The following is an 18491-nucleotide window of genomic DNA, read 5'->3' as shown; positions in this document are numbered from 1 at the left end:
TGCGAATCAAATAAGGTCAGGCATGCGGAAGTACTTTGAGGACCCTGAACGATTTCTTCATTTGCAAATTTCCCTTTGTTAGGTCAAGCAAAACTTTGGAAGGTAGAAGCCTCGCTGGGAACCCTGCTGGGCATTCCAGTGAAATCTTTCCTCCTTCCTTTGTTCTTTTGTGAGTTCGTGTATTCATTCGGTGAGCGCTCACTCACATAAGATGTTGAGGTTACCGTGATCGGTAAGACACTGCTCAGGCCCTCTTAAAACTCGTGGAGGTGGCAGACGCACAAACAATAAAAGGACGTATATGGTAAAGAAAGAACTCTTCAGCTCCTGCTTTAGATCAACAGGTGCCCAGGAAAAGGTGTTCTGGGCAGCAGGAACAGCAAGGAGAAAGGCATGGAATGTGTGAAGTAGCGTGGAGCACGCATGGAGTGGTCTGGAAGCCATGTCCTCACCAGAAGCAGCAGGAAGCTGCCATTTGTCTGGGCCAGAACCTTGTCAGGGCAGAGGAGTTCAGGGGCGTGGGTGGGTGAGAGTTATTTTAACAGCTCCTACAGCCGAGTATTCTGTCAGGCTATTCTTACCACAGTTTGTGTTGTCACAGGCTGCTCTGAGCCCCACCAACGTTCTGTTTGACACAAAATATTCCAAGCTGCCCCCTGTTTATTACCCTCCACTAAGCACTCCTCCGGCGAAACCTAACTGGTTGTAATTTGGGGTGACTGATAATGGTTTGGGATTTTTCTGTTTGCCTACCCAGACGCCTTTGCGGGGAGGATCTAGAAATCATTGTCGGGTCTCCCCAGGGCCTTTCACATCAGCTCCTAGACAGCCTCCCGGGCTGGTCCCTTCGGGGTCTGCAGGCTCTGGGGAGGTGACCGAGGGGGGCTGGGTGAGTTCCTCTCCTGGCAGCCGGCCCGGGGCCATATGGGAGTCTCACCGGCCTCCACTTGGCATCATGGCTCCACTTCTCAGCAAGGATCATGTAACGAGTGTTGAGGCTTGTTTTCTTTCAGTGTTTTAATATTTTTCTATACTTTGCATTTTTCTCTAAGAAAATTAGGATTCGTTTTGGAATGACTTTTTTTTTTTATGAAGGGGTAGTAAGAGGTTCTAAATAGAAGAACTGAAGTTGTGTAGAAAAATGTACTTGGTATTTTTCGTATTTTTTCTGTCTTTTTTCTGATTATAAAAGCAGCAGGGGAAAAAAAAAATCGCTAAACATTACCCCCTCCACCGAAAGACGAACACAGTCAATATTTTGGCATTTTTCCTTGTAGTCATTTTCCCTTTTTCTTACAGGTGGGTAAGACTGTGCTGCACACACAGTTTTATATCCTGCTGTTTTATTTCTTTTTAAATTCTGTAATATAAGCACTCTTTCCTCTATCATCAAAAGGCTTCATGAGCGTACATTTCAAACAGTTGCATCAAATGGTTATTAACAACCATTCAGTCCCTATATGGTTTACCTATTCCCTATTGATTTTGAGGCTGTGTCCATTTTTTTTTTGGTATGATAAATAATGCTGCATTGAACATCTCTGTGTATGAAACTTTTCCACCTGGGTAGGTTGAAAACAGTGGTGAGACAAGTGATGAAGTTTTTGAGGCCCTTTCTCTCTGAGGAATCAGGTGCTTCTCTGACTCCTGTTTTGTCGGTCATCAGCCTTGACTTCTGCTCCTAGGGCTCCAAGATGAGCATCTCTTTCAGTTTATCTAATGCACAGTTCTTTTCCTCCTTGCCTCCCACAGCCTCACCCATGGTATTCCCATAAAATTCCTAATGTCGTTTGTAGCTGGGGGTAAAAATAGTCCCACAGTTTTCCCTTATTCCCAGACTTTATTGTTTAAACCTCTAGGGAGTAGTTTTAAATTCCTTGGTATTTAAAAAATCCCCTCTTCTGGCCACCCAATGGTGTAGTCAGCGATTTCTACTCAGTTTTTGAATAGTCGCTAAGATCTAAATTCAAATCCTCAATCTGCCTCTTACCAGCCGAGCAACCTTGAACAACTCCATATCATTCTCTAAGGTTCCACTCATTTATGCCGGGGGATTATCATAGGAGCTACTTACATGGCTTGCTGTGAAAACTTAATACCATGTCATACATGTAAGGGATAGAGCATGTGCTCGTATTATTACTCTGAGGGTTTTGACACTGGGTCCTTACAGAGGAACATGCAAGTCACCCTTTGCATGCTAGATTTTCATGACAAAATGGCACCACGAAATGCCAGACCTGGAAGAGTTGTTTGAGATGGAGTCCATCCTCCTCGTTTCATTGTTGGGGAAACAGAGGCCCGAGGAGGGGAAGAGACTTGGCCAAGGTCACCTGGATGGATATAAGATATATAGCAGAGCTTCTCCTATAGTCAGGCAGTGAGGAGGACTGATGACTTCAGAATCCAGATGGAGCCCTTCCACCAAGCCTGCTGGATGCACCCTTTGATGTCCAGAGCTCACACAGGCTCAGTGTAGGGATCAGCTGATGTTCCAGATCCCTCCCATTGCCGATCAAGCCCCCAGCCCCCTTGCCTCTCAAGCCATTAGGAAACTTGTGGAATATTAGAAACACTGAACATAGTCTCTCTTGCACTATGCAGGTGATCTTTTGTGACACCGCTCTGCTCTCCCTCTCCCTTCCTCTCCCTACAATCCTCTTGGGCCAGTTGGATATTCATACATTCTCCCCTGGCACTGGAGCCGAAGGCGCCTGCCAACCTGTGGGTTTCTTTTCTGTGTGGCTCACCATCTGGAGCGGCCACCTGGCCTCCTTGTGGTGTGTGTGTGTGTGTGTGTGTGCGTGCACGTGTGCGCACAGGCACCCATGTCCCAGGGCCAGGGTATTGTGTCCCCTCTCTGTGCTTGAATGGCTGCATGAACAAGAGCAAGAGAACAGAGCACAGAAGACAATGCCCAGAAGTCATTCTGGCAGTATGAATGAATAATTCATATTGTATCTGCTGCTTTCCAGGGCTTCCTGAAATAGCTGTTTTATTTGCTGATTTGTTTCACTGCTGACTTTAATTCAGCTGTCTTCAGCTCAGCACACTTTGGTGTTTAATGTTGACTTGCAGGTAGGGCTTCCCTTCAGGGAACAACACATTCTATTTATTTTCTTCTTTAAAAAGAAATGATGGGAGGAAAATAAACCCTTAAAGAAAGTCCTATTTCTCGGAGGTGAAAACCATTCCCTTTTCAACTCCTGTGCAGAGATCCTTTGTAGTCAGTTACTCTAGTCCTCTGTGATCTTGGAAACTAAGGAAGTAGCAGTGAGATGGACAGACAAGGTGAGCTTCTGGACTAGATCAGTCTGCGCCCTGTGATGCAATCTGCAAACACTTGGGCGTCTGCAGCTTTTCAGATTCTCAGACACAGCCGGGCTGCAGTGACTTGTGCTTTCCTAGACCAGCCAGCTGCAGTGTCTAGGAAAGGTGTCAGGAAGGCCCTATCTGCCAAGGTGGGCAACCCAGGAAACTACTCTGACCCTGCTGCCCACAGAACAGTGGTGGTGGGGGAGGGAGGACAGTGTCCTGTCCTCCCAGGGCTTTGGCAGGTCACCTCTAGTGTGAAATGCATGGCTCAGCTTTGAAAAGGCTTCTTTCAGTAGTCCTGGTGGACAGGCCTGGTGGACAGGCCTGGAGGAGAGGGGAGGTTGGAAGCCAGGTGTTTGGAGTCCCTGATAAATGCATACAGGGGCAAAAAGAGGTAGCAAGATGATAGAAGTTGTGTGGGTTACAGCACAAGATGACAGCTGTCTATCCAAAGACACAAAAGGCACCCAGAAGACCCTTGATGGTTGGAGAGTTAGGGCAGGTGGGCTTTGTGGTCTAGTCCTGCACCTGCAGAACCAAGGTCCTGGAGAGCCCGTAGGCCAGGTACTGCCAACTGCCCCCGCCCCAGCCCCCAGCCCTGCTTGACCTTCTGTCTGCAAATGGATGCAAAGGGGAGAGAGCTGTTTAATATGAAATAAATCAGAAAGAAAACGATGCTCACTGAGGGCCTTCTACATACAGAGCAGCTAAGTGGTTGAGAACCTGAGTTCCTGGATCAGATACAAATGCTGGCTCTCTGCTCACTGGCTGTGGGACCTCCGGCAAGACACTGTTTTGGGCAGGAGCTCAGCAAACACTAGCAAAGGGCTGATACAGCCTGCCTACAGAGCTGTGCTCAGGGAGAGGCTAAGTGGCCATGAGCAGGCCCTGCAGAGTGGGACGGGGAGGCAGAAAGCTTTGATAGAAGAGACGCATTTCTTGAACACAAGGTTGGATACCATTTTTTAGAGTCCCTGCAGTTATGAGGTTGGGGATGCTGTTATACGCCAGTGGGTCCTAGGTATGGTGCCAGGATCAGCAATATCAGCATCGCCTGGGAGCTTGTTGCACATGCAAATTCTCAGCCCCGCCCAGAATCAGAAACCTATTGAATCAGAAAGTATGGGGGTGAATTGTGGTCATCTATGGGTTCTCAAGCCCTCCAGAGTGTTCTGATGCAGCTCAGAGTTGAGAACCACTGCTGTATACAATAAGGAGATGTCAGGAGGGGTGCTCATAGAATAAATGAATATGGACATGGGAAACGGGGAGGGTCAGGAAATCCGGGTGCCTGGGAGGATCCCCTCCTTTGTGGCCATGTGACCTTGGACAAGTACTAAGGACAGTCTTGGAAACTCAGTACTGAAAAGTCCCTTAGCAATCACTGTATCATCTTTTCATGGTGGGGATGGGGAAATAGCGGCCCAGGATGGGAAAGGGACTTGGCTGCCTGCAGTCACTTAGTGGCAGAGCTGGGAATTGAGGTCAGTTGGATTTACCTCTCAACTGGCCGAGTGTTCCTGGGTATGTCAGCTCACCTCTCTATGCCTTAGTTTCCACATCTGGAAAATGAAGCTGTTAATAGTACTTATAAGATTACTTTAAACAAATTAAGATTCTATTACATCGAACGTATGGGGTTTTTCTTTATTTTTTCTTGACAACTTTATTGAGAAATTGATTATTAAAACACACTAAATTGTATGTATTTAACAAGTGTAATTGGATGAGTTTTGACATACATATATACATCTGTGAACCTGTCTTCATAATCAGTATAACAGGCATTCCCATCTTTGTGCCCCTTTGTAACCCTTCTCTCTCTCTCTACCCATATCCCTAGGCAACCACTGGTCTGCTCTCTGTCCATATAGGTTATTTTTTATTTTCTAGAATTTTATATAAATGGAAACATATAGTATAGTCTCTTTTTCCTTGACTCTTATCCCCAGCACAATGTTTCTGAGATTCATCTATGTTGTTGCATGTGTAAGAGTTTGTACCTTTTTATTATTGAGTAGTATTCCATTATATGATACACTACATTTGTCTATCCATTCAACTAGTTTTTTAAATTTTTTTTTAAAGATTTTATTTATTCATTTGACACAGAGAGAGAACAAGCACAAGCAGGGGGAGTAGCAGAGGCAGAGGGAGAAGCAGGCTCCCCACTGAGGAGGGAGCCTGACGTAGGGCTTGATCCCAGGACCCTGGGATCATGACCTGAGCCGAAGGCAGATGCTTAACTGATGGAGCCAACCAGGTGCCCCTGTTTGGTCTGTTTTGGTTTTTTTTTTTAAGATTTTATTTATTTGAGAGAGAGAGAGAGAGCATGAGCAGGGTGAGGGGCAGAGGAAGAGGGAGAAGCAGGCTCCCCACTGAGCAGGGTGCCTGAAATGGGGCTCCATCCCGGGACTGACCCAGGACCCTGGGATCATGACCTGAGCCAAAAGGCTGACACTTAACTGACTGAGCCACCCAGGCACCTCATATCCATTCAACTGTTAATGGACATTTGGGTTGTTTCCAGCTTGGGATTATTACAAATCAACACAACATTGATTTTTTTAAAGAAGCACCATTATTTTATGTGCTCCTAGGAAAGAAAAAAAGCGACCAATTAAATTATAAACCAATATTTCTAAATTAAATAAAATGTTTTTCTCCTACTTACTGAAATAAATCTTTCAAACTTAGATTTCTTTTAATTCACATACTGCTTTTATACATGCAAAAAAACAAAACCCAGCTAGATAAACAAAATAAAGCTCTAGTTTTCTTAAAACATCTTCCTATTCAGAATCCAATTCTTTTTTTTTTTAATTTATTTTATTTAAATTCCATTATGGTTAGCATACAGCGTTATATTAGTTTCATAAATCCAATTCTTTGGAGTTACTTTTTAACTCAGGATTATTGGTGTCTGTGCTTTGAATAGCGTCCTTGTTGCCCTCAAAGTTTTGGTGATGCAGCCTTGTTATAAGGACCCACAGGGGAATTTAAAGGCTTTGGTGCTGGGCTCTGAAGCCAGCGTGGTGGCAATCATGTAGAGTTAGCCTACTTACTTTGCACTCCTGCTTGGGGAATGTTGCTGAACAGGTGGGTTCACTGCCTCCTCAACCCTTCCCCACAACCATTTGGCTCTTAGGGGTTAAAAGTGCTCCACTGTTGTCTCTAGGATTTTATCCCAAGCCAGGACACCTTTGATGTCTGTACACAGGAAGGGAAACCTCCGTCAGGATTGCAGGCTGGCTGACAGTGTTATAAGATGTCAGTAAGCAGTGGTGACACACAGCCCAACTTCAGGGATGTTAAAACATATTTTTAAATGTGCAGCTTAGAATCATTGAAAGATGGTCTATGGAAGGGAGCCTGAATAGTGCCTGGTACTTTGTACACCCTCAATGAAGTTTAGCGTTGTTTTATTATTATTATTATTATTATTATTATTATTATTATTATTATACTGTATACTGTATTATACTGTACTGTTCAGCATTGTTTGCTCTTTTGGTTAAATGAAGGTGGCAGTACCTGCCTCACAAAAAAGTTGTGAGGATAAAGGAAATGATTTCTCTTACATAGAGCATATGGTCCAGCGCCTCATATTTAATTGGCCTTCAGCAAAAGACGTTTTCATTATCGTTTCATTGCAACCTCACAGTGCTCTTGACCTTTGGGACAGGTGGCCAAATAGTAGATTAATGAAGGCTAAAACTGTAAAAGGGGCCTCAGAGATACCATATTCCAGTTCCCTTATTTTGGAGTTGGGAAGCCCAGAGAGGGTAAGAAGCCCAGGTGCATGGCTAAACTGGTGATAGCACCAAGATTCAAACCCACATCTCGTCACTCCCCTTCCAGCGCTCTAAGTTGTGCTGTCATGGAAGGGGCCACAGGTCAGACAGGATCCCAGAGAAGCCTTCATGGCCAGTTCCTTCTAGAAGGACCACCTCCTCAGGCCTGCATTGGTAGGGTGAGGGCCAAAGCTCAAGGAAGAGAGGAATGGTCAGATTCCAGGGAGGGGTGGGCTGTGGCCTCTGCTCTTTGAGCTGGAGGTTTGGGGACAGCCTAGCACCTGGGAAGACCCCTTGGAAACCTAGCTCCTGGGACTGGAAGGAATAAAAACTGGGGGTTGAATGCCCTCAGGATCCTGACTACAGAAAGGAAAAGCTCTGCATTCCTACCCAGCATTACATGCCAAGCTGTGTTGAGTCATTCCCATGTACTAATTGATTTAGTCTCTGCAAGAACCCTGCAAGGCAGATTTTCTTGACTGCTTTATACCTATGAGGAAACTGAGGCTCAGAGCTGGGGAAAGAATGGACTAAAATTACACAGCTAAGAAGGATGAAACTGGCCCTTTTATAGGGCACAGAACTGCCTTAGTCTAGCTCTCAATTCAGGAATGAGAATGAAGCTGGGGTGGAGCTGGGTGAGGAACAGACATGCATATACCAGGTGCCCTGTTCTGTTGTGGTGTTGGGCTTTCAAGAAATTACCCTCCGATGAGGAAATGGGCAAAATGAAGGGCCCTTCTCCCAGGCTTGTCTCTCCATGAGTGGGAGCTTCATAGTTTCATTCAGGCTCTTGCCCTGTGGTCATTCTCCTTTCAGTATCATAGGGTCAGTTAGCCCAGAAAATACTATCAGTAACCATATCTTGCAGGATGTTTAGATACTCACTGCATCTCATATGGAGCCAAACTCAGCACCAGATTGGCTTGATCTCTTGGTGTCATGAGTGTGATGCAGGCCTGGGGTAGATTCCAGATTTTATTCTCAGCCCTGCCACTGGGCTCTTGGGTGGCTCTGGGCAAGTCTTTTCTCTCTGTGCCTTGGTTTTCTTACCAGTAGAACAAGGGCGTTGATTTGTCAGATTCCAGATGCCCTGTTCAGTTTTATCATTCTTTAATACCTCTGCATCAGAGGCCTCATTTGGACGGCAGTGAAAATAATAATGAATTGGTCATGTTGATTTCATGTATTCCAAAGTTCCTTTTTGTGCATTCTCTCAATTAATTCTCAAAGAACACTGTGAAGCAGGTCTGAAGAGTACCTACCGAAAAGGGTTGTTAATGAGGGCCAAGTAGTCAATATCCACGAGTGCTTGGAAAAGTTCTTGGCATGTAGTAGGTATTTAATAAATGTATTATTTTTTTCCTGTTTTTCAAATTTGAAAACTGAGCTACAGAGAGTTTAAATGTCTTGCCCATGGTCACACAGCTCAAAATGGCAGAGCCTGGATTCAAAGCCAGGAGTCTAGCTCCAGAGCCCTGTGTTCTTAACTACTACTCTATGCTGCCTTTCAGTAAGACAGAAGTTGGAGTGACATGTTACAGAGCAAGGGTACTGTGTGCAAAAAGAGTGCAGCCCCCAACAGTCATGCTAATTCCACTTTTAAACAAAGTGCTGTAACAGGCAAAACAGACTACTGCAGAATGTCAGCTGAATTTGGCCTTCCAGTGGTCAGTTGGCCATGTCTACTCTAATGCACGATCTGGTTCTCTCAGAGCCGTAATCTTAAATCCCAGCAAGTGGTTCGCAGAGGGGTAGCAGCACGGATTCACCACTGTGTCTGTGAGCTGGAGGGAATCGGGAACAGATGGACAGAGAGATCTGGGGATGGAGGCAGATGAGGCGGACCAGCCCAAGAACTCAGTGAGGGCAGGGTAAAGATGAGATTTAGCAGGGGGAGTAAGCCACCGGTGTGTGAGGGAAGGGGCCAGCCTAAAGATGAGAGGGGAACATGGAGAACAGTCTGGAACCTTCCCTCTAAACAGTTTGCTCCCTCCTCTTCTTTTCCCCATAAAAGAATTCCAGGAGTGGGAGTGACCAAGCCAAGAAAGCTTCCGGATAAACCAGCTCAACCAAAGTAGGGAAGCAAAGAGGTCTGGGGGTAAAAAAACACCAGAATGTTGAGATAGGTGTTTTGAGTGGAGGGAGGGAAGGGAGTGTTCTCTTAAGAATGAGAGCTTAGAAGTTCCTGGCGTAAACACCTCCTCCAGAGAGCAGATCGTGAGAGCCAAACCCACTCCAGCTGCCATCGTCTAACTCCTGGTTTAATTTCCAAAAAGGGAGCGTGTATGCAGTTCCAGCCCCTGGAAGGAAAGGAGGCTGTGGAGCACAGTGCAGGGTGTGTTGGCTCTTAACCTGGACAGTTATTTTGCCTCAGTTTCCCCATCATAGAAATAAGGATAGAAGACCCAACTCACAATACCAGCTAATGTTGGTTGAGCCCTGTGTGCCATGGGCTCAGCACAGCTCATTTTAACTAGGTGGTTACTCAGAACATCCCCACTTTTCAGATGAAGAAGCAAACTCAGGCAGGTTAGGGTTCATGCCCAAGGCCAAAGAGTAAGTGACTGTGTCTGCATGGGTATGCAGGTGGCTGACTGTAGAGCCCGGGAGTTTTAACCACCAAGGGTATCTCTTGGGGTGAAGAGTGATGCTGATGAGGATCATTAACATATCTGACCACCTAAGATGGAAGGAGACATGAGGCACAGAGCACAAAGCCTCTCCACAGATCCTGTTAACAACCCACATCTACTCAGGGCTTATTACATGCCAGGCCCTATGCGAAGCACTTTATATGGGTTATCTCATTTAATCCCCACCACGCCCTTATGAGATTGGGACTTACAAGTTTCACAGAGAAGGACACTCCTCCTAAAGAGGTTATGTAACACGCCCACAGTTGTGGAAGATGTTGAGCATGGGTTTCCGACCAGCATGGGCTCCTGAGCCTTTGTGGGCAGCAGCTAATCTGTCTCCCCAGGAACTGTGAAGCTGACCACCATCTTTTTCCCTCCTGCCTGGTCTCCTTCCTCCTCCAGCCTTTCTTCACTACACCTTATCGCCTCATTCTCTCCAGTTTCCCAACCCGTTGGCCTTTTGCATCTGAACGGCTGACCTAGCAGCTTATTAACCATCCCTACATCGTCTGATTAATTGCCGTGGCCCACAGCCCCAGGTAACATAGCCACCTCATATATAGTCACCAAATGCCCTGGCAATGGGTCACTGCCTGTTTTAAGGGTGAGCATTGGCTCCCTGGCCAGAGCCGCTGCTCTTGAAAGCAGAGATAAGGTTTATTCAAATGTCAGAGTCCTCATAGTGTCTGGCGTGGGACTAGGCTCTTGTGTCCATGCAGTAAATGTTTGTTGCTTGGAGGACTACCGGAAACGGGAGAGAGAGAAGGAAAGCAGAGGGTGAGGCAGGGAGCTTCTCTAGGTCTCCTTCTGCAGCGTAGCATAGGGGAGACATTTACAAGGGAAGCCCACCCATTACATCCCCATGCCTCCACACCATCACTTAGAAAGATGTGTCAGGTGGCTTTTTCCCCCCTCAAACTCACCAACATCTTCCCACCCCAACTGGCCCTTCCCATTGCTTCCCCCCATGGGGTCTCTGCTCAAAGATCACCTTCTGCAAGAGGCTTCCTCTGGCACTCCCTCCCCTCCGCTCCCCACCCCTATTACCCTTGATCCCACCACCCTGTGGCATTTTTCTGCGTAGCATGAATCTCTGCTGTCAGTGACTTCGGTGGCTTGCTTCCTGATTGGGGTGTGTCTCCCAACTAGAGTGTTAAGAGCAGGTGCCTGTCTGTCTCGTCCACTTCTGAATTGGCGTTGATGAAGGTTCAGCTGTGTTCTGGGTGCGCAGTCCTCCTCGCAAACTCTGAGATGGTTGTTTTTATCACCTCCCCCTCCTGTTGTGAGATGTATGAATTAAGGTGTTTGTTTTTGGTTTTTTTTAAAGATTATTTATTTATTTATTTGAGAGAGCAAGAATGAGACAGAGAGAGTACGTGAGAGGGGGGAGGGTCAGAGGGAGAAGCAGGCTTCCCGCTGAGCAGGGAGCCCGATGTGGGACTCGATCCCGGAACTCTGGGATCATGACCTGAGCCGAAGGCAGACGCTTAACCAACTGAGCCACCCAGGCGCCCTGAATTAAGGTGTTTGAACAGAACTGAATTAAAGGAAGGGAAGAGAACTTCCAATATGGCACTTTCTCCCTGCCCACCCCAGCCTTCAGGGTGCCCAAGGTGAAGGGGCAGTTTGGCAATGCGGCCCTGCTCTGCAGCAGCCTGGAGGTGAGGCTACGAAGGTCGGAGGTGTGCAATCAAAGCTACGGGAACTAGGCATGTGAAACAGCCCCAGGCGGAGGAGCCTGCTGGCCGGGCTCCTTGTGCCTGGGTGGGAGGAGAGGTTCAGCTGAAAGTTTGGACAGTTCTTGGCTTGCAGTCTGGAGGGCCCTTTATCTCCTCTGATCTTGGAGGGCCCTTTAGAAAGTGATCCCGCCCAGCTGTCCTTCGGAGAGAGCCCAGTCGGGGGCCAGCATCCTGCTGGACGGCGATAAAGAGGTTACTGTGGGAAGCATTGGGATCGCTGGGGAGGCAGTAGGAACATGAAAGATAGGTTACGCGTTCCTCAGTCCCCAGAGAATCACCACCCAGTGTTAGACTTGGCAAAAGGCCTTCCGTTCCTTCTCTGAGCTGCCTTGCTTAGAAAGGATGCACTGTCTGAATACCGAATACCGGCCATGGCGACCTGGTAGCCTCTCCCACAGATCATAGGAAAGTGACATGACGCCGGGAGGAGGGCAGGGAGCTAGTGCTCCTGCACAGGTGGGCCAGTGGCACCCCCTGTAGTGTGCTCCCCGTAGGGTGATCCTGGCAGAACCTACCTGTCTCCAAGGTGACACATCCGGGCCGCTTCTGCAGGAGGGCCTGTTGTGAAACATTTAGGAATGTTTGTGTTCCTTCAGAGATTTGTAATTAAGAAGAGGCAGAACGAGTTTTTGCTTGGCCCTCTTCCCTCCCTGCCTCTCACCCCTCCAGTATTTGGGACATTTTGATTTCATGATTGGAGTTTTCGGTAGTCCAGGACATGGAGGCTGGAGGCCGCCCTGAAGCTTAAAATGGGGTGAATCGCTTCACTGGAGGGTGGGGGCTGTGACTTCCAGGCAAGCCCCCAAGCCTGGGCCACATCTGAAAGCGGACATCTCTTCCCAGCCCACATTCTTGGCACTTGCCCAAGGGGGAAACATTGTAGGCCAGAGAAGCACCCACCGTTTCCCAGAGGGGACTGGTTTAAACAGACCGTTCTCTCTGGCAGGAAGAGTGAATGTGTGCATGTGCATATATATACACGTGTGTGTGTGTGTGTGTGTTTAAATCTTTGTGCAGCTAAAAACACTTCTCTTCATCCTGATTCTCTGAATGACACATTGCTGCACACTGAATAATTCATCTCCCTCTTGGCATTTGTGCCAGAGAGAATCTTGCTGTCCAGATTTCTTGTAAGTTGCATAGTCTTCCAATAGAAGCTTTTCTCTTTCCCATGGAAGAGCTCTGGGAGCTAGGCTATCAGCCCTCTGGCTTCTCCTCCAAGATTGCATCAAAGGGGAACCCTGAATATCAAACCAGAGCCCGCCTTTCTCCTCGGGCCCTCTCCTTCTGACTTTGGGTCCTCTTGATTCACTCTTCTTTATCCCTGAAGGGCACAGTGTCTGTGTTCACTGCATGTGGAAGTCAGCGTCTCAGTGGGGTATTCTCATGGCAGTCACGTTACTGAACCTTGTAGCTAACATTTATCTCACTTCTGACTTCCCTGTGTCTAAGGCCGGAACAATCAGCGGAGTTCATGGTTTTCTGGAAAATTGATGCATTTTGGTGTTTCAGACCTGCCCCCAGGCCCCTCCTCACTGAGAGAGTTCAGTGAATTACTGGTATTGATGACTTGGTGACTTTGAAACATTTGATTATCTTTTCATCAAGCAGCTGTGGATGATCCAAGTGTATTGAACATCTTTGTACCAAGACACAGATGACCAAAGGTGCAAATATCCTAAAGCTCCAGCGCCTTTTGCCTACAGGCTTGCCTCTGGTCCAGAGTCGTTGCCTGTATCTCTGGCATAGCTTACTCTGTGTTCCAGATTGTTCTGAGACTCACTTGGTCTTGTTAATTCCTATTAGCAAAGCTCAGGTTTGGGAATCAGGTCGTGGGGATTTAGGTTATCCCTCTGGGGTTTACTAACTGTGTGATATTGAGCATGTTTTCTCATTTGTAAAATGGAGTAAGAGTGCCTGCTACCTGGAGAGAGAACATGACATATATAACTTGCTTTCTAGGCCTCGATTTAGCCATTATTAAATATTTTAATTACACTGATGTATGAACATTACAGAGAAATTAGTAAAAAAAAAAAAATTACATTAAAACCCCTGTACCAAGATGACATTTTAATGTACATCTTTCCAGTTTCCCTTCTTTATGTGCTGCTGAAGCAAGCACCCAGTTTCTGTTCTATACACACACACACACACACACACACACACGGATTTGTAGGCAAAATATACAATAACAGTATCCTGTAGATTTTCTCTTTCAACAGTGTTGTTTTTCTCATAATATATTGAGAGCATTCTCCCATATTAGCAACATATAGAACAATACATCATTATTTTTCATTCCTACATACTCATTATTGCAGTCACCCATTCCACAAATATTTATTGAGCAGGTGGGGGACACAAGGATCTCTTGCTTAGATGTACCATTGGATGAAACCATTTAATTGATCCCCATGGAAGAATTTTGAAAGGTGCTGATCCAGGGGAACTGTCAGGAAGGGATATATCTTCTTGGTTTTCTGGGTTACAAACAGTATATATAGTAAGATTCGTATCTGTGTGGGGCGCCTGGGTGGCTCAGTTGGTTAAGCGTCTGCCTTGGGCTCAGGTCATGATCCCAGGGTCCTGGGATCAAGCCCCGCATCGGGCTCCCTGCTTAGCAGGGAGTCTGCTTCTTCCTCTCCCCCTGCTTGTGTCTCACACAGCGAGAGAGGGAACAAATACAAGCAGGGGGGAGTAGGAGAGGGAGAAGGCAGACGCTTAACTGACTGAGTTACCCAGGCGCCCCTCAAATAAATCTTAAAAAAAAAAAAAAAAAAAGAATGATTTAGGTGAGGGGCGCCTGGGTGGCTCAGTCGGTTAGGTGTCTGACTCTTGATTTCTGCTCAGGTCATGATCTCAGGGTCGTGAGATCGAGCCCCACGTCAGGCTCTGCACTGGGAGTGGAGCCTGCTTGAGGTTCTCTCTCTCTCCCTCTCCCTCCATCCCCCTACCTCTCTAAAAAAAAAAAAAGAAAAATACTGAAGCTCAGAGAGATTAAGTAAGTGGCCAAACCCACACAGCCAATGTAAGTGATGCTTCCTAAATCCTTATTTGACGGAACTGAGTCTGTTGCATATCCTAGATACCTCTGGCCTCATCCTCATCGTCTCCCACAATACAGCAGTAAATTACTAACTAGCTTTTGGATTCTCCATTTATTCAGCCAGGAGGTATTTTTCACAACCTACCTGACTTGGATATATGTTGGCATGTGAACTCACCACGTCCTGTTCACCAGGGGCTCCTTCAGTGTTTCTTTTTCCCCCCAATATTTAGCTTAAAGTCTGACTTGGAGTGGGTATAGGAGAGGAGATCACACAGTAGAAGAGAGAGGGTAGTTTCCTGAGGCCTGGAGGGAAGGTCTTCATCAGAACTCCTAGACCCCACCCAGTCCTCTTTCTTCCTGTCCTGTTTGTACATCACTCTATCCAAAGAGTGATGAAACAGAGCCTTCTGGTTTTCCAGGATTGGGAGGGGGTGGGAGCACACAGGAGACTGAGAACATCTGAGTATGTATTTTAAGCAGAGTCCGCAATGGGAGAAACCAAAGGGGTTTTCTGCAGGGGTCACTCAGGCTGATTGGCTGTGTATCTAGATTGGTGGCTCCCTGCAGTCTGGCTAAAATGCTTGACCAGTGGCTTGTGCTGTTTTCCAGCCTTGACAGCCCTTAGTTCATTTAGTTGGATGATTTGTCTGTCTGACTTAGCCACCAAGTGGGTGATTACCACCACTGCACACCAAAATGGGGTTTTAGATGGTGGTTATTATTAAAAAGATCAGTTTCAGGCGCCTGGATGGCTCAGTTGGTTGGGCGACTGCCTTCGGCTCAGGTCATGATCCTGGAGTCCCTGGATCGAGTCCCGCTTCAGGCTCCCTGCTCGGCGGGGAGCCTGCTTCTCCCTCTGACCCTCCCCCCTCTCATGTGCTCTCTCATTCTCTCTCTCTCAAATAAATAAGTAAAATCTTTAAGATAAATAAATAAATAAAAAATAAAAAGATCAGTTTGGCCTGGATTGTCTAGGGAAGGATGGTGGTGGGTGTATGCATTTGGGAACCTGCTCAGGAGGCAAATTAATACTTCTTTTGGCCAAATTCATAGGGATGGAACATCTGCTATTCTAGATGCTGCTGTAAGCCAGCTTTCAGGAGGGCAAGTGGGCATGACAAACATGAGATAGAGCCAGAATGAAGACTGGGGGTGGGGTTGTCAAGTGAGTTGCCGATGAAGAAGCCAGCAAGGGTTGGAGTCTGAGTCCAGAAGCAAGACTTGACCTTTGAACCCTCTTCTGCAAACCCCCCAGAGATGCAGAAACAGGCCCAAAGAAGGAAGATGTCTTGCTCAAATCATCCCCAAATTAGTGGCAAAGTTGGGATCGGAATACAGATTCCCCACCTCCTCCTGGGTGATCTAATCCTGCAGCTGCAGCCATGCACTCACCTTCCCGGGACAACGGGGGCCATGGGGACAGCAGAGCCAGGGGCGGTGCGACGTCTGTGGCTCTGTTGGGCCAGCCCCGAGGAGCAGGGAGGCTGAGAGAAGCAGTGAGTTGCAGGGCCTTGGGGACTGTGGGCTGATGGAGTCTGTTTCTCCTCTCCCTTGCCAGGTACACCAAACCGCTCACCTTTGCTGACTGCATTAGTGATGAGTTGCCACTAGGATGGGAAGAGGCGTATGACCCACAGGTTGGAGATTACTTCATAGACCACAACACCAGTAAGTTCCTGGCCAGCCTCCCTTTCCCATCCTGCACCCCACCCCTCTACCTCCACACCCCCCAACTCCAAGTCTGAAAGAGCTACCGGCAGAGGCTCTTGAAGCCAGATTGTGTTTTGTTTTCTACAGAGTTAGATAGAGATGTCAATGTGGATATAGATAGATAATGTATGCGTGTACAAAATAACCGTTTAGAAGGGTTTTAAATAGAATCTAAAACTGCCCCTCACAACCCAGCTCCCCGATTTTACAGAAGCAGCCACTGCTGATTCCTTGTGTATCATTCCAGAAATGTTCCAATTGTATGTTTGTGTGTATTTGCATCTGTTCTTTCACTTTTTTAATATATCCCAATTTTTTGTGCATACAGAGTTTTTTTCCATGTAAGGCAGATGTGTCATTGTCATTGCCAGGCCATTTTGGAGCAGCTAGAGCCCCAGCATGTCGCTGGCAGCGTGTGCACACGTACGTCCATGGTGGATTGGCAGCAGTGTGCGTCTACAGCCCATCATATCGGTCAGCCCACCCTCACTTTGTGTCCATGATCCAAGTATCCTGATCTAGAGTACAGATTCCTAGTGTCTCTGTCTCTGGGACCATGATGGAGGAATAGATTGAGAAAGGGACAAGCATGTTGTCTGGCAGGTGGAGAAATCCAGGTCACGGTCCCCCAGCCAGGGAGAGTTGATGTGTATTTGGGCTCCTTCCTTTGTATACCTTCCTGGCCAGGACTATTTCCTGTCCTCTGAAATTTGCTGCCCCATTTGTCCAATGCCTGTCTCACTCTCAACTTCTGAAGTGTAGGATTCCCTTTGTCCTTTCAGGCCAGAGGAGAATGGACTGAAATGGGTTGGGCCTGGCCAAGTCTGAAGGCCGAGAATAGGGTAGGAAAACCTAATAGCCCCTGTTTACTGAACATACACTCTGTGCCATGTGCTCAGCAAGGCACCTGATAGGCATCATCTCATTTAATCCTCCCAGCTCCCCTATGGGATGTTAGGATGATTATCCCCATCTTACAAATGGAACTTAGAAGTCGTAACTGGCTGCTTGACACTCAGAGCTAAAACGTGGTAGAGCTGGGATTTGAACTGGTGCTAGGGAGCCAGGCTGTGCTTCCCCATTCATTTCCTCCTCGGGTTTTCACTAGCACCCGGCCGTGCCCCTCATCACTCAGTGGTATAACCATTTGCCTGTTGTAAAGCAAGACAGTATCTCAATTCATTGCTCCAGTCCCAGGCCTGTGCTTGATAAGGCACACAGTAGGTGTGCACTTGACCTTTGTTAAATAGGAAAGGGCATACGTGCATGAATTCATGACTGAATGGATGAATGAGCGGACTTCGTCGAAGAGTTTCTGAGAGACAGCTAATGGCATTAATTGCTTTGTTGGGGGTAGCAGAGGTTTTTATTAGCACTCATGATTGCATGCTGGATAACGAGAAGTAAATATGCCTAATTGACTGTGTACAGGGAATGAGGTTAATGCTTGGAGGGCTGCACGGTATGCTGGGTTAAACACTGATGTACAGGGACCCTAAGCAGTCCTCTCCTTGCGTCTAATTGCTGAGTTCATCCCCCTCATTAAAATCTGATGGTAAGAGCAGGATTTTAAGGTGCTTCTGAGAGTTGCTGGAGAAATAGAAGGGAGGAAGGAGTAGCAGGCAGCGGCAGAGTTTATTCTTGAGGGGATGAGGGCAGAAATGGGGTGTATGGGCAGGTGAGCAAATGGGGGCCACCATAGGAAGAATTCTGTCTGATAGTTTTACCAGCTATCAGGCTACTGGGTGCCTTTTGCTTTGAAGTTGTTCTCCTTGGATGGAGGACACCACCTCTGCTGATGGAACCAGTGATACAGGTGATGTCAATGTGACCCTTGAGGCCCAAGCATTCAGAGCCGTGGACTTGGACCAGTGTTCCATGTGTGTATTGTTCATGGACTGAAATTACCTTCTTGAGTTATAGACCCAATACAATTGAACAAGTTAAATCTACCATCCAGCATTCATTCATTCAGCAAATATTCACTGACCACCTCTAATGTTCTAGGCACTGTTCTCACAACTTGGGATACGTAAGAATTGCAAAATGGCAATGATTCTTGCCCTTACAGAGCTTTCATGTTAGCAGAAAAGCCAAAAAATAACACAAATAAGCAGATTATATGGTATATTAATCAATGGCAGTATTAGGGGAGAAAGAGAAAGCAGAGTGTGGACTGAGGCATGCGGGGGTGAATTTGAAGGTGGTGAGAAAGGACAGCGGTCATGGTCTTCTCAAAGAA

General features: G+C 47.0%; 1 protein-coding gene across 2 annotated transcripts in view; it reads left to right on the top strand.

Annotated features, from left to right (window-relative positions):
• WWC1 (WW and C2 domain containing 1) overlaps positions 1-18491 on the top strand; it is a 147779-nt gene that overhangs the window by 53633 nt on the left and 75655 nt on the right. For both annotated transcript variants that reach the window (XM_045887461.3, XM_045887470.3), the window contains exon 2: positions 16098-16207. In XM_045887461.3, the coding sequence (XP_045743417.1) occupies positions 16098-16207 (110 nt within the window). The remainder of the gene's footprint in view (positions 1-16097; positions 16208-18491) is intronic.

The sequence above is a fragment of the Mirounga angustirostris genome, unplaced genomic scaffold (genome assembly GCF_029215605.1).
Source record: "Mirounga angustirostris isolate CCGP_5_RB_7025 unplaced genomic scaffold, mMirAng1.0.hap1 SCAF_7, whole genome shotgun sequence".
Classification (NCBI taxonomy): domain Eukaryota; kingdom Metazoa; phylum Chordata; class Mammalia; order Carnivora; family Phocidae; genus Mirounga; species Mirounga angustirostris.
Note: the sequence above shows the minus strand (reverse complement) of the source record. Positions and strands in the feature narration are given on the sequence as shown.